This window comes from Python bivittatus, unplaced genomic scaffold, assembly GCF_059951505.1.
Source record: "Python bivittatus isolate LINGU-HERP-01145 unplaced genomic scaffold, Pbiv_v1 ctg000810_np1212, whole genome shotgun sequence".
In the NCBI taxonomy this organism is placed as follows: domain Eukaryota; kingdom Metazoa; phylum Chordata; class Lepidosauria; order Squamata; family Pythonidae; genus Python; species Python bivittatus.
In genome coordinates, this window is record NW_028277111.1 from 271343 (window position 1) to 293022 (window position 21680).

Here is a 21680-nt window from a genome sequence, read left to right on the forward strand (position 1 = left end):
GAATTCCCCAGCCAGCACGCCAGCAATTCTGGGAGTCGAAGTCCACCCGTCTTAAAGAGGCCAAGGTTGAGAAACACTGGATTAGATTTTAGGCATGGGCCCCAAATCAGCAGATAGGAGCAGACATAGCTGAAGCCAGAGGAGAGCGCACCCCGAGTAGCTTTCCATTGAGAATTTGCTAAAAGCCATTGAGAAGGTCGCTCAGAGGCATCAGCAAAGTCTTGGGAGAAAAGCGAATCTGCGTGGAGCGCTCTTTGTGTGATTCCTCATGCCTGATTCAAGAGTGAATTTATAAACAAAAAAACCAGATGTTTATTTGCTAACCAGCCACTCCAAATAAGATACACGGGAAGGGTTGCGAACTTCTGTGTTCTCCTGAGAAGACAGCGGCATGTGCGACCAACTTAATCAAATGCTGATGTGCTTGCAACCTTTTTGTCTTCTCTTGTGAACTTCCTGTGATCTCAGTAAAACAACTGTGGCTTGTGTTAGTTAAAGGATTTCAAAGCAAGCTTTATCTGTGGAATAAGTGCAGTGAAGTCTTCAGTGTAAGCATCTTAGAGGAAGGACTTTCGAACTACGTGGGGAAACAGACCAGCACCAACTATGGAAGAACCACCTCTCGAAACATTCACCTCCCCAAGATCCAGAAGATGCAAGAAAAATGCATGAATGTACCTACTGCGGCAACAACAGCGCCCAGCTGGTGCTTCACAAGTGGATCCACACAGGTGAGAAGCCACATCAGTGCTGAGAATGTGGGAAGAGCTTCACTCATAAGGGCAATCTGACCCCTCAGAAGCAAATCCACATGGGGAGAAGCGCCATAAATGTGGGGCTTGCGAGAAAAGCTTCAGCCAGAGGCACAAGAGGATCCACTCAGGAGGGAAACCCTACAAATGTTTGGATTGTGGGAAAAGCTTCTGTCGGAAGGGCCTTTTGATCATGCACGGGGGGGCCTGGACATGAAAAACCGTACAAATGCTTGGACGGTGGGCCAAACCTTGCTTCTACCCTGGGCCTCTCAAAAAACAAGCAAGCATAACATATACTCAAGTGCTGATCCACAAATATAAAAGATTGGGCTCAGCTGTTGTCATTTTTAAAAGTGTGAGCGTAGAGTGACTGTCCTAAGACCTTCATGGAGTTTTAGTTTGGAGGTCCCAACCAGCCCTTGGCTTTATCAGTTGTTGGACTACAGGTCCCATTATCCCCGACCACATCCTGGGAATTGATTATGGTTTTTGGATGACAGTCCAAAAACCAGCCAGAAATGATCAGTCTAGCCCAGTGTTTCTCAACCTTGGCCTGCCACCTTGAAGGGAAGGGCGCTAGGTTGAAGAGCGTAAGCTGCCTGCCCAGGACTCAGCTAGCACCCTCCAGATCAGACAGCTCTGCAACTCCCATCATCCCCAACCAGCCTGCAACTCCCACTCCCACCCTCTGCTGGCTGGGACTGCAACTCCCGCCATCCCCAACCAGCCTGCTGGCTGGGGATGGTGGGCGTTGGGGTCCCCACCCCACCCCAGCTGGGGCGCGCGCGGCTGCTTCTCCCGCTCGGCAGGGCGGTGCGGCCAGCAGATGGCTCCGGTGCCTCGCCTCGCCGAGGCCTCCCGAAAGAAGGCTGCTCTTTTCTCCCTCTCTTCCTTCTCCCGCGCTCCCCGCTCGGCGACCTCGGAGGGGCCGGCCTTCCTCCAGCCGAGGCTGCAAGATCCGGCCGGCGGCGTCTATGGAGCTCCGGCGTCCGCGCCTTCGGGGGCGGCCTTGGCACCCGGTCTGAGCGGGGGCGCTGAGCAGCGCCGGCTTGGCGGCGGGGTGGGGGGTTCGGCTGCACCCCCCGCCCTCCATTTCTCCCTCCCCCCAGCCAAGGGGTGCTGCAACATTTAGGGAAGCAGAAAAGAGGCGTCCGAGTTGCAGCAGGTAACAGGCGGCCTTGCTGGGACCTTGCACGGATGGTGATGATGATGATGATTGCGGTTGCTTCTGTGGCATGCCGCTCCGCTTTCCACGGGTCCCTCCAAGAAAAGGTTGGATTTAAAAAAAGCAGGTTCGGTGGTTAAAGCGTCCTTCCCCCAACGGGGAGCGTTCTGTGCGCGGGGAACTACAAGCCCCATCGTCCCCGTCAGCCTGCCCGTTGCTGGCGTGGAAGTCCAGCGCATCTGGAGGGCGGGAGACTGGGGAAGCTGCTTCAGGGGGTGGGAGGAATCGGGCTGGGCAGAAGAGAGACCGAGGGAGGGAGGGAGGGGGGGAGGGAGGACGTGGGCGCCGCTCTGCCCTCCTGTTCACTCTGGGTGAAATTGGGGCGGTGGGGGGTGTAGGTGGAAGAAGCCAGGCAAGTTTGGGCGGTCCCAGGAAAAGCAAGCTTTGAAGAAGGATGCTGCGGGTTTCAGGGCGGATGCTCAGAGGGTGGGAAAACCCCTAAAACAGCCAGAAATACGGGTTATTCATAAGGGAGGAGGGTGGGAATGAGTTTGGTGTGATGGTTAAGGGGCTGGGCTAGGAATGGGGGGAAATGTGGTTTCTGGTCCTCCCTTAGGCAGGAAGACTGGCTGATTTGGGGCCTGTCGCTCTTTCTCAGCCCAACCCACCTCACAGGGTTGTTGTGATGGGGAGAATAGGAGGGAGCATTACGCATGACACCCGGCACTGTGCAGAATAAAGGCAGAATGTAAATGTAATGAATAAAGATATGTGTGTGTAATGAAGGAACCCGTATACGCTGCAAATTTTTTTTATTGTAGGTCCCATATTATACTTCGACTCTCTCCCATCCCTGCACCGCCCTTCTCTATCCCAGATATTCAGCCCATAATCCGTAGTTGAATTAGAAGGATTTCTTTTTTTAAAAAAGCCACCTCTATGTTTGGAAGAGTTTGCCTTGCTGTATTTCCATCTTGGACAGCTGGGAGGAAAAAAGAAACATAGACTGTAAGTCAGCAACGGCGCAACTCCAGAATTGCGTAAAGTCATTTTTCTGGATTTGCACAGGGCATTAAGCAAACCGAACAGGGCAGGTTCACACAGCCTCCTAAGGCAGACCCAGAGAAACGTCATCCAGGTTGAAACCAAGTTGAGCCCATGGTACGAATGCAGGGGGTATCCATTAAACTGGCCAGGGGAAGTCTCAGGCCAGCTGGTGGGGGGGTTAGCTTCAAGCTGTAAATTGTGTCTGTCAGCCCTTCAAGGTAGGCTAGGTCAGGAAACACACCACTGGAAGTACTAGTCATGGATCTAGGTCTCAACCTCAGTAACTTTAAGATGTGTGGACTTAACTTTAAGATGTGTGGACTTCAACTCCCAGAATTCCCCAGCCAGGATTCCCAGAATTCCCCAGCCAGTCAGTAACTTTAAGATGTGTGGAGTTAACTTTAAGATGTTTGGACTTCAACTCCCAGAATTCCCCAGCCAGCATGGCTGGCTGGGGAATTCTGGGAGTTGAAGTCCACACATCTTAAAGTTGCTGAGGTTGAAAAACACTGATCTAGAAGGCTACCATTTCCCTACCCTGATCAGACTCCACGTGTCCTTCCTCCCAGTGCCCCGTCCTAATTTGAAGGAGTTGACAAGAACAGAGTTTGTCATGGCTGCTTTCACAGATTTCCTAGTTTTCCCACCAGCTTCTCCATGAGCGAACATTAACCCTGGTAGACATTTTTCCTCCCCGCTATTGCAACAGGAGCATAAAGGGTGTTGGGCCGCACGTTGTCTGAATCGGATTCCCTTTGCGTCTTTGTGCGTGCGTAGCCGGGGAAGCGAGCAGCTGCTTCTGAAAAGGCTAGCAAGCCCCCCTCAACCAAGGCTACCCCTTCTGACCTCCCCTTTTCTCCCTGACAGATTTGGCAAAATGATGTGTGTTTTTCTCTTCGGAGCATTCCCTCCTCCTGGGGGAACCGAGATGGTGTCGGCAGAACCCTTTCAGGTAGCAGACGGTGTTGGGGGAACTGGAATCAAATAAAGCCTGCAAGGGGAGGGAGGGAGGGGAGCAGTCACCCCAATTTTTTTCTGCCCTCCTCGCAGGCACCGCCGTTCTCGTTTGAAGAGGTGGCCGTGTACTTCACGGAGGAAGAGTGGACCCTGCTGGACGCAGAGCAGAGAGACCTGTACTGGGATGTCATGCAAGAGAACTACGAGAATGTGGCTTCCCTGGGTAAGAATCCCCCATCCCTTGCTCGCCCACGTTGAACTGCAAACGGGAGCGCACACGCACGTTTATTACAGCCCTAAGGCCAGATACAATCAAAGTATACAATAACAACCATCTTACATTTATATATATCCGTAAAACAAAGCAATTAATATGATTTAATCTAGTAATTAAAATAACAGTGCTAAAATATATCAAAGTAAGATACTGTGTTGTGGAATTTTAACTCTAAATAATGGTGGAGTGTATGGTACAGAGGGTGGCACAAAACCAGGCAACTTGGGAGGATATTTCCGGGTCTTTGTCCGAAAGGAGTAACATTAGATGGGAGTCACACTCCCTGCCAGGAAATCTCTTCAATATCGGGTATATATATATAGGACATATAAATATATGTCTCGAATCCTTATATAGGGAGCAATATAATAGCATATGGCTTAGTGTTTCTATTGAGCCACCTCCCCATGGACATAATCGAAGGTGCATAGGAATGCCCTTAAAAAGTCCAAAAAGGACTGCTGAGGGCAATGCGTCCATTCTAGCTAGGGTGAAAGCTTTACAAAATTTCAGAATTGTAATAGATGTTAAATAAGCTGGAATGAACCCTTGTGGTAGAAACTGACAAATATTGGGGTGCAGCACCTTACTTAAATTTGTTGGTAAATCTGTATCCCAGATACGTTGTTTAAGGGCAGTTCTAGCATTATCAAATCCTAATAAGCACAGAGTTTGCAGCAAATGGGAGCTGCAGCAAAATGAGGTGACGTGATGCAGTCAGCCGGCCAGCCAGTCAGCTTCATCTGGGCAGCTCCGTTTGAAACCAACCTCCAACAGATTCCATTTCATGCAATCCCGTGGAAGAATGGCAAAATCTTGAAAAAAACGGGTCGCCCCATGAGTTTATTATAGCCATGAAAAATCCCTTTCTCTCTCTCTGATTTATGGGGTTCCACGGATTTGGGGTGTCACATTTGCCCTCGTGTTAAAAACATCTCATTCTAAGAATTTAAGGACGGATCTGGAAGCCCTCCTAGATATCTTCAGGTTGCCAACTCCGAGCTGTGTTGCGTTATTTTGAAGTTTCCCCAAACTTGTGGATGCCTTTTGATCAAAGGTTCTGGGATTTATTTATTTTTTAATTAACAAGTTCCACAGTCTGAAAACGTGTGAAATTCCCTGGATTATTACATTAAAAGTTCAGCGCATCCAGAAAATACCGCACTGAGGAAGCATGGACTAAATCAGACTCTGGAACTCGTAAACCACAAGGAATCAAAAATCTCCAACTAGACTAGGATCACTCTATTCCTGACATAAATTGTATTTCATCAGGTTCAATCTTTTCCTTAACTTCCTGCCCTGGGGAAGAATTAGATGTATGGCTCTAGCAACTTGGTTTTACTTGCTGAAATTGAGTTAGTGTAAGCATCAGCATGTTGTACAACAATGTACAGCATGTACAACAATGTCAGGGGCATGCATGGTCCAAAAAGTCAAGAAGAGTACAGCTACAGATGAGCGATCAAAGTCTTGTCTCTCTTTTACATATGTCATGACACACATAAAAAAGGGATAGGGTCTTCAGTTGTACAGTCATGGATGGCATCTTGACTTGTATTGACCCTCCTCTGTGAAAATGCCCCTGGTCCTCATCCCATTATTTTAAAAGATTACAGGCTTTCCTTCTCAGAGCCTTGTGAGATGTCATCCCATTCCTTTCTGCATTCAGAAGGTCCTGGGTTCAAATTCCCAACATCCCCTAGTATAACGGTGAAAGACTCAAGGCTAAAACCTTGGCTTTCCGACAAGATGAGTTGAGATGACAACTTTGGAATGCCCAAGTTGGGGAACCCGAATGATGTGATCTGATTTGGCAAAAGGAAGCATTCCAGTGATCCTTCAAGAACATTTAAATCCCTGAGATGTAGCTCTGTTTTGATCTTGTGGGTACCTGTGGTCCTCCAACATGCTTCAGTGGCTCCCACAACCATGGAGAACTGATGTATACCCTTTAATTTACTGACCTGAACTACGAACAGCACCAGGAAGCTGAGTCTAGCTACCATTGTAATTTCCCACAATTAATTTTTAGAGCACTGCCGGAAATTTAGTGTAATATTGTTGCCTCTACAAACACAGTTATGCTTAGGGTCGCCGTTAAGCCTGGAATTGCCCAACCTGTTTTGTTTTGTAGTAATTCTTCTGTTTGTTCTGTCTATCCTGTCCTGTCCTGTCCCGTCTCCCTTCGTGCTTCATCCTGTCCTGTCTGTTCTGTCTTACTGAGTTGACTCTTTAAAGCTGAAGTTGTGTTTCTTCGGGGCCAAAGATCACATTTGCCCTTTGGGAGACATGCCAGGGACTGCTCTCTGAATAGCGGCTGGGCCCAGGACAATCATTAAATTACTTTTACAATTAATTAAAATTAAAGAACATTAATATAGTTATGCTCCAGTCCCTTTCTTTTGCATTGATTGATTATGTGCCATTGAATCAGTGTTGCCTCATTATCAACCACATAAATACACTTTCTCCATAGACAGATTTTCTCCATGGTGATCTGGCCAACCTGGCCCGTTAAGTCTTCCAGTTGAGCGCCCATCACCACCATAATGGACTAGCTCAACCCCCTGCTCAGGGCAGGTGCACTATAGGTCTCTGACAGCTGACCCTCCAGCTTTGGTTTGAAGACATCCATGATGGAGGATTCACCATTTCATGCAGCAGCCTGTTCCACTGGCTGAAAACTCATACAGTCAGAAAGTTCCTCCTGATAGATAGCCTTCTTTGCAGTTTTAACCTATTGGCTGTGGTTCTAAAGCAAGAGCAAATAAGCCCACTATCTCTTCTGGATGAACAGCCCTTCAGATGTTTGAAGATGCAGGCATGTTTTATGTAGGCTAAACACATTCAGATCCTTCAATTGTTGTTCTTCAAGGGCAGCCCCACGTACAGCACATTGCAGGAGTCCAGTCATGCAGAGATCAGGGCGTGAGTCAGTGTCACAAGGATCTCCCACTGCAGGTCAGGCTGGATCCGGGGCACCAGCTGAAACCAAGCCAAGAGACTTCTGGTCCCTCTTTCCACCTGTAATTCAAGCAAGACCCCCAAGTCACAGACCAGCTCTTTCAGGGGAAGCACAACTCCATCAAACACAACCACCACGATTGATGTCAGCAGAGATTCTGCTGTTTACAATCATATGGTAACTCCATCTTGTTGGGACATTTGTACATCTGAAATCTTAGAACATCTCTGAGAGCCAGTTTGGTGTAGTGGTGAAGGTGCTGGCCCAGAAAGCAGGAGACGGTGAGTTCGAGGCCTCCCTTAGGCATGAAAGCTGGCCTGGTGACTTTGGGACAGTCCCTCTATCTCAGCCCAACCCACCTCACAGGGTTGTTGTGAGGAAAATAGGAGGCAGGAGTATTGGGTACATTTTCTGCCTTGTTTTGTTTTTATATGATACTCCTCATCATCTCTGGCTTGGTGCTCCTTAAGATTTCCACCATTTTTGAAAATCCAAAATTCACTTTAATTTGTGGGTTGTCCACAGTTGCCTCAAAACTGGCAAGCATTTACTGTGCTGGTAGCCCCTGCCCAAGGAACAATTTATTTTGCATTATTTTATTGTCTCTTCTAATTCTCATGCTCTGGGACATTCGCTGCTTTCTGAGTCAGTGGCTTACAGGCTGCCATGCATTTAACTGACTTCATCATTTTCTCCTTCTTTTGTGTATGTTTGTGTGTGTGCACAATGCAGCTGTTCCAATCCCAAAACCTGAGTTGATCTCTCGTCTGGAACGGGGAGAAGAGCCATGGATCCCTGCCCAAACAGCTTCAGAGGAGAAAAAAATCCCCCTCAACCTTTATGAAGGTGAGAGAAGGGCGAATCGGTAATGAGTTTTCAGGCTGAACGGTCATGGTCTAGTCTTCTGTTGTCCTGATGTTTCACCAGCAGCTGTGGTTGGTATCTTCAGCAGAGCGAGCTGCTTGTATTTGAAGCTGGCCAACTGATCTCTGATTGGTCCATGTCACGGAAGTCCAAGAAAACTGGTTTCTGATAGGTTCCTTATCTAGGTAGACCTCCAATTGGTCCATTTTGAAGAAGTTCCAAGAGGACCGGTTCCTGACTGGTCTGCCTTTGAAAACCTACATCAGCATAAAAGGAGGTTGGCTTAAGGAACAGACCAGAATACTGTATAGTTTCTCTCTCCTCCTTCATCATTTGTTCACTGTAGGGGTGTCCACAACAGTGTGTATGTGTGAAAAAAATCAAGATGGCAGCCAGGGTTGTATGATCAAAGTACTGTCCCTTTTTTATCTGCACAGCACACGTTAAAAAGCAGTGGGACTTCAGTCATGCACCCACAGCTACCATCTTGACTTTTTTTATCCCCCTCCCCGCCCTCCCTGCAGACACCTCTGGTTCCGGCTTCCTATTTCTAGTTGAACTTGGTGGATGGGGCCAGAGAAATCCATAGATCTACTCAGTACAGAGTGGACTTTGCAGGAGGAGAGCCATGTTGGTCTGTGCTAGCCAAAAAGCAGGAATCTGGCACCAGTTATTAAAAGGCCTACGCTCTCGTGAGCTACCTCAGTGAAGCCTCTCTGTGCGTCTAATAAGGTGAGCTGTGGCTCATGAAAGCTTAAGCCTTTTAATAATATTTATTAGACAGGGGTAGTAGACAACATCTGTAGCTCAGGGTTGAACGGTTGGGTTCTTGGAGTCCTCTGAACTTAGTTGTTTTTCTGCTGACGTTTTATTACCAGGCTGGGTAACATCATCAGTATAGGGGGGAGCAGATATTGTAGTTTGCTTGCCAGTCTTGGAGGAGTATGGTGTCTTCCTTGATGATGTTACCTAGCCAGATAACAAAATGTCTGGCTAGGTAATTTGGTTAAGGAACAAGAGAGGAATAAGGACACTCAGAATGTATTCAAATATTGCATATCCCTAATAACTTATCCCTAATAACTTAACATAATCTTGGTGGAATTCTCTTTCAGAGGAACAGGTGCAGGACAGGGGACGCCTCTGGCTGGCCCCAGGAAGAAACCAAAGCCTTGACCAAACGTGTCTTGCCAGATCCAGCAGGCTATTCTTAGCTTCTTAGGGTGGCAGAGTGGTTAGAGCAGCGCCCTCCAAACCTCTGAGGGTTGGCAGTGAAAACTTGCTGAATTTAAGGCCGTGAGAGAGAGGGTGTCATTCTGCCAACTTTGGAAAAGCCTATATCTGGAACCTTACCCAATGCGAGGCCCCACATGGAGAATTAAATCTAGGGTTCCTCCTATTCACTCTTGTCTATTCCAAGGTCTTCTGGGTTCCAGAGACTTTTCCCATCCTTATCTGGAGATGCCAAAGATTTGGATCATCTGCATGCCAACCTGATGCTTTTCTATCAAGCTATTGAGCAGTGTTTCTCAACCTTGGCAACTTGAAGAGGTGTGGACTTCAACACCCAGAATTCCCCAGCCAGCAAGTCTTGCTGGGAATTCTGGGAGTTGAAGTCCACACCTCTTCAAGTTGCCAAGGTTGAGAAATACTGCTATAGAGAATTCACTACACAAGACATATACTGAATCACTCAGTTATTACTCCAACTGTTGTTGGCTTACAGTTCCGGCTTCCCCAAGCAATGAAGCCACTGATTGTGGATTTTCATCTAAGGAATTTTAGATGAACAGGTTGGGACAAGCTAACTGAGATTTCAAAGGAATGATCTTCCAAAAGAACACTGATTCATTCAGAGATACTACAGGCAGTCTTTTCTGATAAGCATGTTGAAGCTCTGTTCAGAAAGTGACTGAATAGTATGTCTTTCCGTTCCGTTGCAGCAGAATTACAAGTGTAATTTCAACTATCTGCAGAGAAAGAAGAAAAACAAGAACAGCAACCCATTCAGAGTTGCAATGGGTAACCTCCTCAAGGGTGGGAAATTCTAATGGGCCTCTCTCTGTTGCAATTCAGGGATGGTGTGATGGAAGGCACAAGCAGGGAGGGTTCTGGAATGGAGCTTCAAGGTTACAGGGCAGGGGAGTGGCACTCCAAGCATCTCCTCAGCCCCCGGCTGGACTGCGTGAAAGTCAGGAGGAAGAGACTGGCCCCTCCCTAAGGGCTTGATGGTTATAGTTGCTCTCGTTGGGGAATTAGAGTTAGTCTGGCGAGATTCTGTCTAGTAGGTGCAAGCTAATAAAGAAGCTGAGCTGATTTCTGGACTCTCTTGTGTGACTCTTGGGCTGAACCTGACAATGGTACCCTAAAACCGCACACTATTGAGCCTAATTAAAACTAATTAATTTAGTTGGGAAATTAGAAATGAGTTGGGAATCATAGAGGGACTCTTTTCCTCTACCTCTTACATCCTCCCCCTTCTCTATTTCAGGAAATAACTTTGCTTTGACTTCCCCCACTATCCCAGCAAGTGAGGTGATTGTGAGGGAGATCAAGGAAGAGATTGCGGAACCTGAAGTTTTGGATCCAGCGGATCCTCAGTGGACTTTGCTGGGGGCGCCCCCGGAGAACACTTCCTTGGTGTCGGAGGGCCGGTGCGGCCTGCAGAGGCAGTGGGAGCTGCAGGCGGGGCATGTCTGGCGGGAGCCCTCCAGGCACATGAGGGTGGCCAATTCCAAGCACAGCATGTTCCACGTCGGGCGGAAGAAGCTCATGTGCCCGGAATGCGACCGGTGGTTTCACTGCAAGTCGGAATTCTTGCTGCACTGGCGGACCCACACGGGCGAGAAGCCCTACGAGTGCCTGGCCTGCGGCAAGCGCTTCATCCAGAGCTCCCACCTAAGTGCCCACCGGCGGATCCACACGGGCGAGAAGCCCTACGAGTGCCCCCGGTGCGGGCGGAGCTTCAACCGGCGCTCCACCCTGACGGAGCACCTGAGGATCCACACCGGGGAGAAGCCGTACAAGTGCCTCCAGTGCGGGGAGAGCTTCCGCTGGAGGCCGTACCTGACCAAGCACCAGAGGGTCCACCTGGGCAATGCTGCCTACAGAGGCCTCAACAACAGGGAAGCCATCTTTGAAGACTCATCCTGTCCTGAGCCGCAGGGAAGACTCCCAGGCAAGTCTAATTTTATTCTCTGCTTTTACAGGTAGACCTTGTTTAATGACTGCCCTGTTTAGTGTCCATTCAAAGTTGCTGCAGAACTGAAAAAGTAACTTTACAACCAGTCCTCATGCTTACAACCATCACAGCATCCCATGGTCATGTGATCAAGATTTGGGCACTTCACAACTGGTGGGCGTTTATGGCCGTTGCAGTGTCCCATGGTCACATGGTCACCATTTCCATACTGCACAGCAGCTTCCGACAAGCAGAGTCAGTGGGGAAGCTGGCAGGAAGTTGCAAGTCACGATCACACAATATCTCTCTTAACAACCATGTCGCTTCGCAATGGAGTTGCCAGTCCTAATTGTGGTTGTTAAGTGAGGAGTACCTGTATTTATTTTACCGTTCCTCCTTCTGAACCTGGGCTGTGAAAGCTACCTGCAGAATTTAGGATCACTAGTTGTTATGCAAAGTCAGATTGCAAGGGGAGAAGGGTATGTTTTGCATCCTTCCTTCTCTCCTGTATTACGAGAAGAACGAGTTGGAGCGTATCTTCTCCAAAAGGGAAAGGATCCTCTTCTAAGATGGGCATGGCCTGGATCGCAAATCACACTGGCACCTTCTTGGTGTTCCTTTGCTCTCTGAAAGAAAGAGGATGCCTCTTCTTAGTTAGAGTTTCTATATTGGCCCGGCATCTAAAATCCAATATATTTCTATATTTGCAGGAGTGTCCCTGGGGGAGGTAAAAAAAGTCAAGATGGTGGTCGTGACACTGTGATTCAAGCCTTACCCCTTTTTTACATGTGTTGTGACGCACATTAAAAATATTCGGGGGGATCAGTTGCACTCACAGCCGCCATCTTGACTTGTTTGACCCCCCCCCCCGCAGATGCCCCGGCCTACTGGCACTGCATCCAGAAACCAAGGCAAAGGGCTATTAACGTGATCAGTATCAGTGAGATTATCATGATCACCGATCGTGCATCCCAGAGATGTGATTTTTTAGGGAATGAAACCCTCGTAAGCCAAGATCCGACGGCAGAAGAAATTTCAGCTCTTAGAAACAACTTAGAAACAACGATAATTGTCATACGCTGCCCAGGGTCACCTTTATGTGAGTTGGGTGGCCTTGTAAATATGATCACTAAATAAATAAAATAAACTCCATCTGTGGCGATTAACAGGAGTTGGGGGACATTTGCAAAGCAAGAAAAAGAAAAAAGGCAGAGAGTAGGAAGGACCAAAATGTGGTTTCTTTTCCCCCCAGCTTGATTTGGAAAGCCTCTTGATTAAAGTGCGCCTTGATCTCTTTTGTGGGCAGTGATCCTGGTTGCAGGATCCTGGTCTCCATTGAAAATAGATAATCCTCTGGGGAAGGCCCATCTCCTCTTCGATTTCAGAGAGCTGATGTGCGGAGCTCTCTAGAGCAGCTCTTCCAAACATGGAAGCAGGGGAGCCGTGGGGTGCCTCCCACTTTACGAGCTGGTCCCCCACATCTTCCTGTGGATGACCAAGGGGGTCAAGGTGGTGACGCCTCAGTGGGTGGCAGGGCCTGGCTCACCATCTCTTGGCTCCCAAGCTAAGCGGAGTCAGGCCTGGTTAGTACTTGGATGGGAGACCATGAGTCATCTCAAGAGCATGGGCCAGAGTGGGAAGTCGCAAAATGGTCCAGAAGAAGAGAAGGGCAAAGCACTTCTGTACTGTGGTCTAGAAAACGGTCTGTGAAATCCCCAGGACTCCATATTGATTTGAAGGAGACTTTAATTTAATGTGGTAAGGTAAGGTACCAGGTAACCAGTGAGCCAAACTCTAGGGCAGTGTTTCTCAACCTCAGCAACTTTAAGATGTGTGGACTTCAACTCCCAGAATTCCCCAGCCAGGAATTCTGGGAGTTGAAGTCCACACACCTTAAAGTTGCTGAGGTTGAGAAACACTACTCTGAGGATTTGAAACCCTACTGGAAGGGATCAAGTTGAGACCTTTAACCCCACAGCTGATAGTAAGCACAATAACTCAGAGCAGGCCAGGTGGACCCATTGGCTGGCGTATATCATCTTTCCAGAAATTGGTCCTCCTTTTTAGGTCAGAAATGGGTGATTCACTTGCCTGAACCCAGGGAGGCTAGTAAAATGTTGGAAAGAGGGCTAGTGGCTTTTCTGGATTAAATGCATGGTTTGTCCACCCTTTGTTGGTTTGTTTTTATTTATGTACGTGGGTTTCGTATTGAATGTTTTCTTCCTGTCGCTTACCTGCCCCAGTCTGCCATGATACAATAATAAAATAAATATTTAAATAAACAAATAAACAAATAAATAAATAAATAAATAAAACACTTTTTTTTAAAAAAACCCAAATAAAAATAAATAAAATATAAATATACAAAAGTGTTAAAGGGCAAAAACCAAAACGGGTGGGAATAGAAACCTTGGGACAAAATTAAAGTAAATATTTTTTTAAACTATAAAAATAAATAAAACAAAGCAAATTAAAATAAATGTATAAAAGTGTTAAAGGAAACAATAAAACAATTGGGGTGGGAATAGAAACCTTGGGACACTCTCTCTCTATATATAAAAATAAGTAATACAATATATAAATAAAATAAATAGAGATATGAAAGAAAAGGAAAGAAAATGGAAATAAATATAAAAATGAGAGAAATCCAATTAAAATAAATAAAATATACATATACATATACATACATAAAAGTGTTAAAGGAAAAAAAACAATTGGGGTAGGAATAGAAACCTTGGGACAAAATTAAAGTAAATATGTTTTAAACTATAAAAATAAATAAAGCAAATTAAAATAAATGTGTAAAAGTGTTAAAGGAAAAAATAAATCGGGGTGGGAATAGAAACATTGGGACACTCTCTCTATATAAAAATAAGTAATACAATATATAAATAAAATAGAGATATAAAAGAAAAGGAAAGAAAATGGAATTAAATATAAAAATGAGAGAAATCCAATTAAAATAAATAACATATACATATACATACATAAAAGTGTTAAAGGAAAAAAAACGATTGGGGTAGGAATAGAAACCTTGCGATACAAATACAGTGGTACCTCAGGTCACGAACTTAATTCGTTCTGCGACTCTGGTCGCGACTCGAATTAGTCGCGACCCGAATCAAATTTTCCCATAAGGTTCAATGTAAATACTGTTAATCCATTCTGACCCCTACGAATGTGGTCGCCAACCGATTTTGGTCGCGACCCGAATCAAATTTTCCCATAAGGTTCAATGTAAATACTGTTAATCCATTCTGACCCCTACGAATGTGGTCGCCAACTGATTTTGGTCGCGACCCGAATCAAATTTTCCCATAAGGTTCAATGTAAATACGGTTAATCCATTCTGACCCCTACGAATGTGGTCGCCAACCGATTTTGGTCGCGACCCGAATCAAATTTTCCCATAAGGTTCAATGTAAATACGGTTAATCCATTCTGACCCCTACGAATGTGGTCGCCAACCGATTTTGGTCGCGACCCGAATCAAATTTTCCCATAAGGTTCAATGTAAATACGGTTAATCCATTCTGACCCCTACGAATGTGGTCGCCAACTGATTTTGGTCGCGACCCGAATCAAATTTTCCCATAAGGTTCAATGTAAATACGGTTAATCCATTCTGACCCCTACGAATGTGGTCGCCAACCGATTTTGGCCGCGACCCGAATCAAATTTTCCCATAAGGTTCAATGTAAATACGGTTAATCCATTCTGACCCCTACGAATGTGGTCGCCAACCGATTTTGGCCGCGACCCGAATCAAATTTTCCCATAAGGTTCAATGTAAATACGGTTAATCCATTCTGACCCCTACGAATGTGGTCGCCAACCGATTTTGGTCGCGACCCGAATCAAATTTTCCCATAAGGTTCAATGTAAATACGGTTAATCCGTTCTGAACCATATGTATTTTTTTTTTTAAACCACAAAAATATGACAGAAAGTACAGTATGAAGAGAGAGAAAGCTAACCTTGCTTGAGGCGACTTCTGGCGTGGAGGACAGGAAGGCGGGTGGGGAGGCGGTTATTGCTTGGAGGGAGAGTCCCCCTCCCTACAGGAAGCCACGACCACGTGTCACGGCAGGGAAAACGGCCGTGGATCCTGTTCGTCACCCGATGCGGAGTTCGTGAACGGAAGCAACATTTGCGAACGGTGCTGTTCGTGACCCGAATTGGTCGTGAACTGAAGCGTTCGTGACCCGAGGTACCACTGTACATTTAAATCAGCTGTTTTCTTCCGCTCTCCTCCAGCAGGTGGCGCCATCGAGAGTGGCACCCCAGACGCCAATTCCCTGCGTGCTGCCTCCGCATTGTCCAAACCACGCAGTGGGGTGAAGCCCGGCCCTGAGATCTATGGGCTCAGGCAAGGCTCAGGCGGGCCGCCGCTCAGGAGGCCCATAAAGACTGAATCAGAGCCTCTCCCCGGCGGGAACGACGTCACCGACGTGAGTCAGATCAAGATCGTTCAGGTCGAGAAGAAGCACGTGTGCCACGACTGCGGGAAAGCCTTCCAGTATAAATTCGAGTTGGTGAAGCACCACCGGACCCACACGGGGGAGAAGCCTTTCGAATGCCTGGCCTGCGGGAAGCGGTTCTTCCAGAGCACGCACCTCAACGCCCACCTGCGCATCCACACGGGGGAGAAGCCCTACGAGTGCCCCCGGTGTGGGCGGAGCTTCAACCGGCGCTCCACCCTGACGGAGCACCTGAGGATCCACACCGGGGAGAAGCCGTACAAGTGCCTCCAGTGCGGGGAGAGCTTCCGCTGGAGGCCGTACCTGACCAAGCACCAGAGGGTCCACCTGGGAGAGAGCACCTACAGATACTTCGACAGCGGGGACGGCCTTTATGACAGCTCTTCCTTCCCGGAGCATCAGGAAGAAAGCCAACCAGGTAAGCGGGTGTTGGACCTTCGGGGTAGCCAGACAAGAAGCACAACTAGGAGTACCAACTCTATGGTAAGGTTACATTAACACAGTGTTTCTCAACCTTGGCCACTTGAAGATGTGTGGACTTCGACTCCCAGAATTCCCCAGCCAGCCTGGCTGGGGAATTCTGGGAGTTAAAGTCCACACATCTTCAAGTGGCCAAGGTTGAGAAACACTGCATTAGATTGTTCTGTGCCTCTTCACTGTGATCTAGTGGTCCTCCAGAGCCACCCAGCTTGTACTTCTGATCGGGCAGCAGTGCTCTAGGAGCTAGAGAAGAAACTTACGTCCTTCTGTGCTTGTACTTTACCACTGTTTACTTGAACATTAGTTTCAAAAAAGCCATATATGTGTTAGGATTTTCTCATGGGAAGAAGTGCCGCTCGTTATCTTCAAAATGGATTTGTTATGGCTGAGCAAGTCATGTGAAAATTGTTATTGTAATTGTGCACGTATACTGCTATTTACTGCCACCTATTGGCATATGTATTAATTATTAATTATGTATTAATTATTAATTAATTAATTAATTATTAAGTATGTATTAATCAAGGGATGGCAATAAAACGGGAGGATTATATGCCCAGCCTCTCAGTAGAGTTTTAGCCACCATGTAGTCAGTTTTATGGGTTATGTAGTAGTAACTAATAACCAAGTAGTGTACCTCTTCTCTGAGAGTTTGTTTAGCTAGAGACTTTGTTATACCTGTGTAGTTGTTAAGTCTTGGATGCTAAATACATGAGAAGAAGTGTTTTTTTCCTATATTTTGTATGAAACTTGTATTTTATGGAGTTTTGCGTTTTTATCAATAAACAACCAGATATTTTATACTTTCTGGCTGGATTTCTTTGGAGAACAAGATATGGGCATTGCATTTTGTAAATCTCTCATACTGGTGTGTATTTTTGGCACTTTCCTGGGAGTATTGCTGCACTCTGCGCAACAGTATGAGTCTTACCCATGTTCTGGCTTCTTGGGAAAATCTTGATAAAGCATTAACCAAAGACTCTTAGGTGAAACCAAATTATAAGGATTCAAGGGTTTAATTTTCATCTACACCAGCTTCCTCCACTTTGGTCCCTGCCCAGTGTGTGAACTTTGATGTCCAAGATGCCGATTCATTATAGGTCCAAAACATCTGGAGGATATCAGATGGGTGAGGATAAACCTGCACAAATAATAAATTCATTTTCCAATGACTGGGCATGAGCAGTGGAATCATGGAGGAATACTCCCTTGCCAAGCCCCTGAGTAAGATTTGTGAGTGCTTTGTGAGGACAGAGTAGTAAAACGGTGAAGGAGACTGGAAAGCTGAGGTGAGGGAAGAAATGGAGTATTTCAGGGAAGGGCCTGGCCGTCTGACTCGCTGGAAATCTGAGCAGCAGCGTTCTACCGTCGCACCGTTTTCTTGCAATTTTTTTTTTTTGGTGACGTGCTTCTCTTCTTGCTGTATTTTTCATTCTCTGTTTTCCCTCCTCGCCAGAATATTTAACGTCCACCCCCAATTTAATCTCCCGCGTGGGGTCCCAACGAGAGCCGTGGCTGCCGTGGATCCAGCATTTGGAGGAAAAAGAGAACCGAGGGAGTCATGGTGGAGGCAAGGAACGAGTTCAACCATCTCCGGTCCTGTCTGAGGGAGAAGCTGAAGGACAGGATTCACCCACAGGCCCTGCTCCCCCTTACAATGGGACAGGATCCAGTGACGCTTGTGAGTTGCTCTTTTATCCTTCCAACCAAGGAATGTTTCTCAACCTTGGCGACTTTAAGATATGTGGACTTCAACTCCCAGAATTCCCCAGCCAGGCTGGCTGGGGAATTCTGGGAGTTGAAGTCCACATATCTTAAAGTCACCAAGGTTGAGAAACACTGCAACCGAGAGATGGATCCTAATTGTGTCTGGAATCTGGACTGCTTCACTTTAGGACATGAAGGGTTGCACCAGACCAAAGATACCGATTGAGATGACCCCACCTGAGAACTCAGAGAGAGAAGAGAGACCTTTTCAGGGTGACCTTTTTTCACAAGCCGCCTGCTCTGCTCAGAAGCTTTCTGGGCAGAGGTGCTGGGCCTCTATCTTCAGAAAAGAAGAAAAGGTCTTCCTCTTCATCCAGACCTTTTGTGCTTGATCTGAGGTTGACAGGAATAAAACCCCCAAAATGTCTATCATGATATCCTTAAAGCAGGTTTGCCAAAACCTTGGCTCGATGGTACGGAACCACCACCCTCAGTGGGTGCGCATTAGGGGTTCTGCAGGGTCCTGGAGGGAAATATTGAATGGGATTTCCAGGGCTCCATCTTCAGCCTGATCTTTATAAATGACCTACAGTACGGTATAGTTATTAAATTTGCAGGTGATCCCAAGCCAAATGATAGGTAGTGCCTTAGAGGTCAAAATCACTGCTCAGAATGACCTTGACTGTGTGTGTGTGTGTGTGTGTGTGTGTGCGCACACCTTTGAGCCAGGGCAACTGCCTGGACTAGTCCCTGAAGTTTTCTTCGCAAGATTTCAGGAGTGGTTGGCCATTGCCTCCTTCCCAGGGCTGAGAGAGAGGGACTGGCCCAAGGTCACCTAGCTGGCTTCATGCCCAAGGTAGGACTAGAACTTATGGTCTTCCAGTTTCTAGCCTGATCCCTGGCTCTCTTGACAATATTTAGTATTGTAAAAACATTTTTTATTTGGTATGTGCAGACACTCATTGTAAACACAGTAGAAGTCATATTTTTCCCCCACAGCAACAACTCTGTGAGATGAGAGAGAGAGATTGGCCCTGTGAACCTCAAGGACCTTCCATGGCCAATGGGGATCTAGAACCTGGGTCTCATCACTCCTAGCCCTGTATTTAATTGCTACATCATACTGGCTCTTAAGCTGTGAGAGAAGGACTGCTCCAAAGTGCCTAGGTCTCCCTAGTGCCAGTCCATTTAGATTAGATTAGATTTTAGATGTTTTTTTTAATCCCTACATGAGACGATCCATCCATTCAAGACACTTGAACATCTGAATATTCTTTCTTGCTAGGTGACAACATGACAGCGGAAGATCTGGCGGAAAATCCACCGCCGAGTGGCCTTGAGATAAGAGATGCCAGTCACGTGTTTCCATGCAGCTCTGACGGAGAAGCTTCCCTACGGCCCGTGGTAGTTTCTAAAAGCAGGAACGCTTGAGGAAAGAACGGAATGAATCTGGTTAGTAGGCTCGGTGCCCTTCACTTAAAAACCCAAACCATGCTATTCTTTATGGCTTCTTTCCCTGAGATGGGGGTCTTCCAACTGGATGGAATTTAGCTCTCAGAATTCTTGTGAACGGCCCAGCTGGCTGGGGAATTCTGGGAGCTGGATGGATACCCAGGTTGAGGAGGTCAGTTTATGGCTGCAGAGGCAGTCCCAAGGGATTCTGGGGAAGGAAGTTGGGTTCTACAAGCTGGAAAGGGGGAAAGGCATGGCTGTGGGTTCTAATAAGCTGCTTTGTCTTCTGTGCCGCAAGGTCCTGTATTTGCGAGGTGTATTTAAAAGCTGTATTTGGGCCAGATCCTTTCCAACTGCCGGCAGGAACTCATCTGATCGTCTGCTCCTTCATGCAAATAAAGATGGAAACACCTAGAAGGCTACACATTAGTCCGGGGCAAGGTCCAAGAACAGCCACAACAACCCAATCGAAGCCCTGCCCCTTTTCTATGCCCATAGAAAGGAATGGGGCTTCAATGACAGTCACTGCTGCCATCTTGACTTTTTTGACCTTCCCCTGTGGGCATCTTTGAGGCTAGTGAAAAAAATTGACATGGTGATGGAGGCAGATGATGGATGGATGGATGGATGGATGGATGGATGGATGGATGGATGGATGGATGGATGATAGAGATGAATTCTGTGACATGTGAAGAACAAATTATATTTTTTTGCAATCATGAGAGAGGACAAAAAAGTCTCTGATTCTCTACCCCTTGCATTATGTTTATAAACCAGTGTTTCTCAACCTTGGGAACTTGAAGATGTGTGGACTTGAAGGCTGGCTGGGGAATTCTGGGAGTCAAAGTCCACACATCTTCAAGTTCCCAAGGTTGAGAAACACTGTTATAAACCATTACAGAATCATCGAATGTATGATTCGAAAGGAGCACTGAGATCATCTAGCCAACCTCTCTTCTCAGTGAAGGACTCTACCACACCATCCCTTACAGGTGGTGATGTTTGAAAACCACTGTGGATTGGGGTCATCCGCCACTGTTTTAAGCAGATTCTTCCACCACTTAACAGAAAACGCCTCCTGCTATTCAGCCTGAATCTCCTTTTTCAAAACAATTCAACCTGTTGGTTTACATCTTGCTCTCGACTGCAAACAAGAATAGGTGTTCCCCTGTAGTACAGTGGTACCTCTACTTACGAACGCCCCTACTTACGAATTTTTCAAGATACGACCAGCTCCGGCCCCAAAAAATTTACCTCTACTTACGAACTCGCCTCGACTTACGAACCGGATCCGCGGCCATTTTCTGCCCGTTCCACGTGGTCCGTGGCTATTTTCCGCCCGTTCCATGTGGTCCGCGGCCATTTTTCCGCCCATGCCACGTGGTCCGCGGCCATTTTTCCGCCCGTTCCACGTGGTCCGCGGCCATTTTCCGCCCGTTCCACGTGGTCCGCAGCCATTTTTCTGCCCGACACGTGGTCCGCGGCCATTTTTACGCCCTGCCGCGTGGTCGGCGGCCGTTTTTCTGCCCCTGATGCGTGGTCCGTGGACGCCGGAACGGATTAACGGTAATTACATTGAACCTTATGGGAAAATTTACTTCGACTTGCGACCAACTCGACTTGCGATCAGAGTCACGGAACAGATTAAGTTTGTAAGTAGAGGTACCACTGTACATGATAGACGTTCCCTTCGTCTGTCTTCTGCAAGCTCAACCCAGCCAGCAACTCACAAGACTGAGTTTTCAAACTCTCCAAGGATAGTTCTCCTTGGAGCCTGTTCTGGCTTCTCACACGTCGTGCGTTCGTTCTGCTAGGCTTCCTTTATTTTCTTTTCCCTTTTCCTACAGACAGCTTCGCATACAGTCGTTCCTGTCCCCCAGCTCCTGATTTCATCTTTGGAGAAGGCGAGCATGGCGATGCAGAAGCAGCCCAGCGGTTGGAAGGCAACAGCCCCCAGTGCCAAACCCTTTTATCCAGAAGAAAGAAAAAAGGGGGCCTTTAGAGTCCCAAGCCATCTTGCAATATTTTCCCTTGAAAAAAACTCAAAAAGTCCAACGGTGTTCTTTCTTTGTCCTCCAGTATTAATGGCCATTTACTCATCCAATATTATAACTCTGGGGGGCAGGGGGGGGGGGTGCCTTTAACCAGATAAAATAATATTTTATTACTGTCAGAAAGACCAGCATACCGACATTTCTGATAGATGTTTCTCAGCATAACAAAATCAAGATACCCCAAATTTTTGTTCAGGTCTCTGCATTCCTGGAGGTAATAATTTGCATTTCCCAGCATATGACACACAGAATAAGCAAGGACACAAAACATAATTTTGTGCCCTAATTTTGA

At 46.9% G+C, this 21680-nt stretch overlaps 1 protein-coding gene across 8 annotated transcripts; it reads left to right on the forward strand.

Annotated features, from left to right (window-relative positions):
- The first annotated feature begins 87 nt into the window (after positions 1-87).
- On the forward strand, positions 88-21383 carry LOC103058572 (uncharacterized). Of its 8 annotated transcripts, none has more exons than XR_015793625.1 (9): positions 99-731; positions 3835-3919; positions 4018-4147; positions 7902-8015; positions 10525-11211; positions 15472-16113; positions 17632-17856; positions 19168-20112; positions 20206-21383. XR_015793625.1 is itself a non-coding variant. In XM_007441484.4 (9 exons), exons 1-8 carry the CDS (start codon positions 673-675, stop codon positions 19311-19313), a joined length of 2088 nt encoding a protein of 695 aa, XP_007441546.2. In that variant the 5' UTR covers positions 100-672; the 3' UTR covers positions 19314-19334; positions 21182-21383. The 8 variants fall into 8 exon arrangements, 6 of the variants coding, with proteins under 6 accessions (XP_087985645.1, XP_087985642.1, XP_087985641.1 ...); XR_015793624.1 differs by having other exon boundaries at positions 19168-20098; XM_007441484.4 differs by having other exon boundaries at positions 100-731; positions 19168-19334; positions 21182-21383.
- Positions 21384-21680: the final 297 nt, after the last annotated feature.